Here is a 7053-nt window from a genome sequence, read left to right on the forward strand (position 1 = left end):
CTCATCCACCCATTTCTTTTCGGCATAAGCTAGTGCTTTCACTGCTGATGGTGATTTGTTTTTGATATGTATTTTAACAAAGTTTGGCACCACTTTATTTTCGGTGCATTCCGTCAAAACCAAAGATGGTTATTGGCCCTTTGAAATTTGATTGAGCATTTTCGGAGAAGGATTAACAATCTTTCAGCACTAGCATTTCTAATCTCATCAATGTTTTTATCGTTGATGTTGTAATAAATCATTTTGAATAATTATAAATGTATAGATAAATAGATATTGGAATTGGAACTGAAGTATGAAAATTGATGTTATAAATATAAATGAACAAACATAAAATCACGATAATAATAATAAATTAAGAGAAAAAAAATGATAAAAGTCACTGGGGTAAATTGTGTAAAGTTTACAGCTTGTAAACAATTTTAACAAGCTGGGTCCGTCCCTTCGGGAATTTTTTGTGTTCCTTTTATTGCGCGGCAGCTTTCCCAAAGTTTGGTCATAAATTCTTTGGTTACATTTATTTCATCCTCAGTACACAATAAAACTTTGGGCTTCAGTTTCCCCAGATCGTGTGCCTCCTTGCAGAGTTGAACAAAATCAGAAGCATTCCTTATGATTAGTTTTTTAGATCGGACCTGATTCCAGGTGAATCTTTTAACTGCAAAACCAATACCATCCACTGCACCTTTACCGTGCGATGTAGCAAAGAATGTCCAATTGAGTTTTTCCAATTTGAAGTCTTCTTTTAAAGCTATCATGTTGCGAAAATTGAATCTTTTTTTGAATTGGCCGGCACAGCCATCTGAGAATATATTAATCTCACGAACATTGGGGAATGTGCTAACAAGCTCTAAGCTCTGTTATTATTTTCCTTAAAAATACGTTAACACTTGGGCTTTAGTGCTTGGAACGCTCCAACGCATTTGTCATGTAGTGCTACTTCTCATCTTCAGCAAGCCTATATTGTCTTGTTTCGGCACACAACACATCTGCGTCTAGCTTGTTCAATAGTGTTCCCATAAATGGAGGTTGTTCAACTTCTGTGTTTCCCATAAATGGAGAATTTTTACTTCTGTATTATCAAAGGACATATTAAGTGTTTTGTCTGTACGTATTTTTCTCTTTTTTTTTTTTGTCTCGAACTGTGTACCAAAAGTTGTGTTTGCTCTGAAATTTTGATTTGTGTTTGCTAATTCCTTGTGAGTGCATGAAATATTTATGACTTCTCGAATGGCTGCTGAAAGCTTGGCCAGTAATGATCATGTGTCTTCTGTGGTCTACTCTGGGAGGATCAGGAGCACCCATAATACTTCGACGGAGACGTCCTGGAGCTAGTGGATATGATCCTTACTTTCTCAGTAAATCGCAGACTACGTGGGTATCATTCATAGGATCCTGTGCTATCAGAAGAGCTACAGGGTGCGTTCAGATTATAACTGGAAGACACTATGGAGTTCTCTGATCACCCTGCTGAAATTTCTGCACACCAATGAGGCACATCTGGCCAAGAAAATGAACATCTTTCATCTGGGATTACAGGTGATTTTTTTTTTTTTTTTTTTTTAAGGGGTTTTCCACAGGGAACTGTATAGCGCCTACAAGGCAGACGCACTACCAACTAAGCTAACTAGGCTGGCTAATATTACAGGGGAGAATTGAGAAATAGACATTTCTGTCAAAAATGATATTTTCTCCCTTAGAGAAATGAAGCGAACGTCAATTAAATCAGCATATTGGGCAATTTTTACTTTCCTTATCCTATAGGAAGGAAAGGAATGTAATCGGGTCAAATTTTCGATGGTCAGATTTCAGTGTCAAAACACGTTTTGAGGTCCCTAGAGCCTAAATCCAAAGTTTCAGCCATTGGTCCGTGTGTGTGTCTGTGTGTCTGTCTGTCTGTCTGTCTGTCTGTCTGTCTGTCTGTCTGTCTGTCTGTCTGTCTGTCTGTCTGTCTGTCTGTCTGTCTGTCTGTCTGTCTGTCTGTCTGTCTGTCTGTCTGTCTGTCTGTCTGTCTGTCTGTCTGTCTGTCTGTCTGTCTGTCTGTCTGTCTGTCTGTCTGTCTGTCTGTCTGTCTGTCTGTCTGTCTGTCTGTCTGTCTGTCTGTCTGTCTGTCTGTCTGTCTGTCTGTCTGTCTGTCTGTCTGTCTGTCTGTCTGTCTGTCTGTAAACAAAATATCTCGAGAACGGTAAGAGCTAGAGACTTGAAATTTGGTATGTAAATGTCAAATGTGACAAGGATGCGACACGAAACTGAGGAAAATGAGTAGCTATGGCATATAAATGCGCATAGCGACCGGTGCCAGCATGGTAGGTAAACATTGGATTTTAGGATTATTGAGATATTGGGAAAATCCTACAATGCTGCAGTGAGCACCAAAGTTGTGACATAATAACACAAAGAAACTGCATTTACATTACATTTTACATATTAACCTCACCCAGCCCGAGTGGGGCAGGGAAAAGCCTGAATCACGGCATTGCCCAGATAGTCTTCCATCCGGATACCCACCACGCGGAACGTTGCTTAATTCAATGATCCATCGGAAACTGTACATTCAACGTGTAACTGCCGCTGGCATAACCATTTCGGTCGACCTTTTGTTTATTTTTGCAAGTTACTGGGTGGATTCGTATAACCTCTTCTTGCACCGAGGCATCACATGATGCCAGGAAAAAAAATGTCATCCGAGGGGGTCGAAATAGGTATTTTTGGAAAGCTCTCGTCAAGCTGATTCCAAAAATGTATAATAAATCAAGAAAAATATTTTTGTCTAAAAAAAATATCGTGCAAGAAGAGGTTAAGCTTTCGTCTTTTGGGGCCGTTTGCTCCTACACCTAAACCTCGGATTGGGCTTGTTTGCCGAGAAGTTACTGGGTAGCTCTAGTGACACTATCAAAAACTAATATCATCTCGTTCACTCAACACAGGTCATCAACATCTTCAATCTGTTCATCACATACGGGGACACGTTCCTCCCGTCTCCCTCCTGTTACGATGAACTCTACTACGAGATTATTCGGGTGCACGTCATTTTCGACACCCTGTACTCGATGGCCTTCAAACATTCCACGATAGACTCCAGCTTCAAACATTCGGCCCTGCTGTTGACCAATAGTCTGATCAATGTACGCGCCATCATCAATCATTTGGCGCCTAAAATCGACGCCTGGCTTGCCAAACAGGCGCTGTCCACCCCTTCAGAAGACCAAGTAAGTAAATCCTAAGACAGAAAGACTTAAAAAGGACACATAATTCATTACGTAAAGTAACCAAGAAACCCCATAAATTTACAACCAAGAAAAGACCCATAAAGTCACAAGAAAGATTCAAAATATCAGGAACAAGAATTACCCATAATGTCCAATGTAGCAAATGTTTTATCTCTACGAAATAGTGGTTCAGTGAGCTGTAGAATTAACTCAGAACAAGAGCCCCTCCGCCAAACAGGCGCTGTCCACCCCTTCAGAAGACCAAGTAAGTAAATCATAAGACAGAAAGACTTAAAAAGGACACATAATTCATTACATAAAGTAACCAAGGAACCCCATAAATTTACAACCAAGAAAAGACCCATAAAGTCACAAGAAAGATTCAAAATATCAGGAACAAGAATCACCCATAATGTCCAATGTAGCAAATGTTTTATCTCTACGAAATAGTGGTTCAGTGAGCTGTAGAATTAACTCAGAACAAGAGCCCCTCTGAGGGCCTAGTAGGACCGTTTGGGCCCTAATTATGATGTGCAAATTGTCTTTAGGTATTAGTTGATTTTTTGATTTTTTTATTTATTTATTTTTTTTTTTTTAATTACAGAAAATGGGCCCTTCTTCTAAAGACCTCCTCATTTATATTTTGTTTCAGATATTAGAAATAGTCCGCGCTAACTACGACAGTCTGACGTTGAAGCTGCAAGACAATTTGGACCAATTTGAAAGATACTCGGAAAATCCGAAGCACATATCCTTCTTCACATACATGGCGGTAAAATGCCGCCAACTCTTTTGTTACACAAAAGTTACTACTTTTTCACTTGGTTTGCAATGCTTTTATACTTATACGGAAAACCCTCGTAGGCTGAGTTCAATTTCTGGACTATTATGTCTCCCCCTCCCATCAGGATAAAATCCGCCCCGGGCGGGAATCGAACCCGCGGCATAGCGCCTACAAGGCAGACGCACTACCAACTAAGCTAACTAGGCTGGCTAATATTACAGGGGAGAAATGAGAAATAGACATTTCTGTCAAAAATGATATTTTCTCCCTTAGAGAAATGAAGCGAACGTCAATTGAATCAGCATATCGGGCAATTTTTTGTTGTAGCTATAGGCTTTTATCATATTAACCTCACCGGTTAGCTCCCATGGCGTAGTGGTCACTGCGCTCGCCTTGCACGCGGGAGACCCGGGTTCGATTCCCGGCGGGGTCAAGTTGGCGTAGTGGTCACTGCACTCGCCTTGCACGCGGGAGACCCGGGTTCGATTCCCGGCGGGGTCAAGAAATTTGTATCTGCAAAGGATTGATTCCGTGACTGGCTATTGCGTGGGGCCCACTCAGCCTCGTGAGGAAAATGAGTAGCTATGACATGTAAATGCGCATAGCGACCGGTGCCAGTCCAAATGTTGTATGAACAATGGCCCACTCAGCCTCATGAGAAAAATGAGTAGTTATGACATATAAATACGTATAGCGACCGGTGCCAGCATGTTAGGTAAACATTGGATTTTAGGATTATTGAGATATTGGGAAAATCCTACAATGCTGCAGTGAGCACTGTGTACGGAGTTCAGCCCTATATTATACTATGGATAGATTCGTATAAGCGTAACCCGAATTTTAGGGCTGTTTGATCCTATACCCAAGCCTCAGAACGGGCATCTTACATTTTGACCATAGGTTTGAAGTTTGGACTTAATTTACTAATTCATTTTCATAAGTGGAAGGTCCTCATCGATTCTTCTGTGATAAGTCACCTATTCGCGGTTTGCTCGTGGTATTCGCGTTTGCTCGCGGTATCTGCGGTTGTTCGCGGTATTCGCGGTATTCGATCTCTGCAACTGTTGTCTTCGAGTGTCCTTTGTATTCTGTTGAGAATAATCCTCGTCATCAGCTTGCAGAGATGGGAGAGGAGACAGATAGGACGATAATTCTGAATGTCTTCAGAATCGATAATTATTTTTCATAAACCTAATAATATAAAATATATAAAAATATAAAAAGATGCCACTTACTTGGTTGAGACCTTTTTACAAGGTTCATTATCAGTTTTGCTCTTTTTGATGATGCCATTGTAACATTATTGTGCTGCACTCTTGTTTGTAATATTGTATTATTGTAATCTTTGATTTTATAACAGAAATCAAGCCACAAATTAATGAGACCAGCATGTGTTCTGGACTGTCGGTCTGATTGCAATATTTGCACCTGTCGTCAGGTTTCTTTCTAATCCATTTCAGGAACGTACCAATCCAAAGCTACCGTGTACTGTCAGTGCCTGTGCTGTTCTACATATATGTTAGTGTCCGTGTTGTCGGAAGACCCAAGGTTTGATGTTGGGTATCAGTCTTTTGGTCCATTGCCCTGTTTGTTGGTTCTGGTCCCATTAATGCTAATTAAAGCTGGCCATTGGCGATCGTTCCAAACTATCCAAACCGCGTGATAACACGCCAACGGCCCGTCGTCAATGTAGAAACTGTTCGCTATTTCTGTAAGGAGTTTATCTTTGGGGGGTGTCGTTCCTGTCGAGATTTTGTGGCCCGATATGTGATCCTTGCAGCCACCTCCCTGTAATTTACCGGGAATTTGGCAGACTTTTCTTCAGTCAGTACGAGATATCATCAACAGTGTTGTTGATTCAATACACTACACATTCAAATTATTGGCTTTGTTGGCATTTTTAGCATCTTTGTTTTTGTTTTTTTTTTTTTTTTTTTTTTTTTTTTTTTTAAAAAAGGGGTATGTGCTTTTCGATCATATTTTGTCAGCAATGTCTTCCTTGAAAAAAGAAGAAAAAAAAATAGGGTACAGATACGTCGTTAACCTGTTAAGACCTTATCCGAGTAGTAGTAGAAGGTTACGTCCCAACCAAAGGTTCAACATTGGGTTACAATAATAATGTTTTAAATTTTAATTAGGTACCTAATACCTATCATCTTGTGTACAATTTATTTCTTCTAAAATTTTAAACAAAACTCAGTTTTCCCCATCTTTTCTACATTAATACAGTATTTTGTATCAACAGTATTCTGTATCGACGACAGGTGCAATATTTGCACCTGTCGTCAGGTTTCTTTCTAATCCATTTTAGGAACGTACCAATACAAAGCTACCGTGTACTGTCAGTGCCTGTGCTGTTCTATATGTTAGTGTCCGTGTTGTCGGAGGACCCAAGGTTTGATGTTGGGTATCAGTCTTTTGGTCCATTGCCCTGTTTGTTGGTTCTGGTCCCATTAATGCTAATTAAAGCTGGCCATTGGCGATCGTTCCAAACTATCCAAACCGCGTGATAACACGCCAACAGCCCGTCGTCAATGTAGAAACTGTACGCTATTTCTGTAAGGAGTTTATCTTTGGGGGGTGTCGTTCCTATCGAGATTTTGTGGCCCGATATGTGATCCTTGCAGCAGAGTTGTGAAGTAATGATTACTTGATGTAATTAATTCCTAATTCTAATTACTAGCTCATGTAGTTGCGGGGCGGAGCGCTACCGCGCTCCTTAATCAGTTTGGGCAATTACAAATTACTGCCTACTAAATGTAGTGGCGATTACCCATTACATTTCACGAAGTAATTGTATTTGATACTACTAATTCCTATGAAAGTAATTGAAGTCGCAATTCCGATTACATTTGGTGTAATGGGTAGTTAATTACTGTGTAATCGAGATTCCAACTACCCATTACAAATGAGGTGAGAGTAATATGAGTAGGTGGGTAGCTTGTCGTCAAATGGAGGGGTAAAACCCCCATCACCAAAGTCCAGTCAGAAATGCACTTTTTTTTCGTTCTGTTCTAAAGGAGAGATGGAGTATTTTTTGTTGTGAACTTTAGCTAAAAA

The 7053-nt window shown here is 40.1% G+C and overlaps 1 protein-coding gene and 1 long non-coding RNA gene across 2 annotated transcripts in view; one reads left to right on the forward strand and one right to left on the reverse strand.

The window, feature by feature from the left end:
* The window catches only part of LOC103520613 (armadillo-like helical domain-containing protein 3), a 7603-nt gene extending 3313 nt beyond the window's left edge, over positions 1-4290 (forward strand). Inside the window, exons 3-6 of the mRNA XM_017448566.2 lie at positions 1379-1539; positions 2928-3209; positions 3862-3981; positions 4267-4290. Of these exons, the coding sequence (XP_017304055.1) occupies positions 1379-1539; positions 2928-3209; positions 3862-3981; positions 4267-4290 (587 nt within the window). The remainder of the gene's footprint in view (positions 1-1378; positions 1540-2927; positions 3210-3861; positions 3982-4266) is intronic.
* A 481-nt stretch (positions 4291-4771) lies between these two features.
* LOC113472083 lies at positions 4772-7047 on the reverse strand. Its single transcript, XR_003394548.1, has 2 exons — positions 6273-7047; positions 4772-5421 (listed from the first exon to the last, which is right to left on the reverse strand). It is a non-coding gene; the product is annotated as an uncharacterized LOC113472083 (long non-coding RNA).
* Between the last annotated feature and the right edge of the window lie 6 nt (positions 7048-7053).

The sequence above is a fragment of the Diaphorina citri genome, unplaced genomic scaffold (assembly GCF_000475195.1).
Source record: "Diaphorina citri unplaced genomic scaffold, Diaci psyllid genome assembly version 1.1 scaffold3837, whole genome shotgun sequence".
Taxonomy (NCBI): domain Eukaryota; kingdom Metazoa; phylum Arthropoda; class Insecta; order Hemiptera; family Psyllidae; genus Diaphorina; species Diaphorina citri.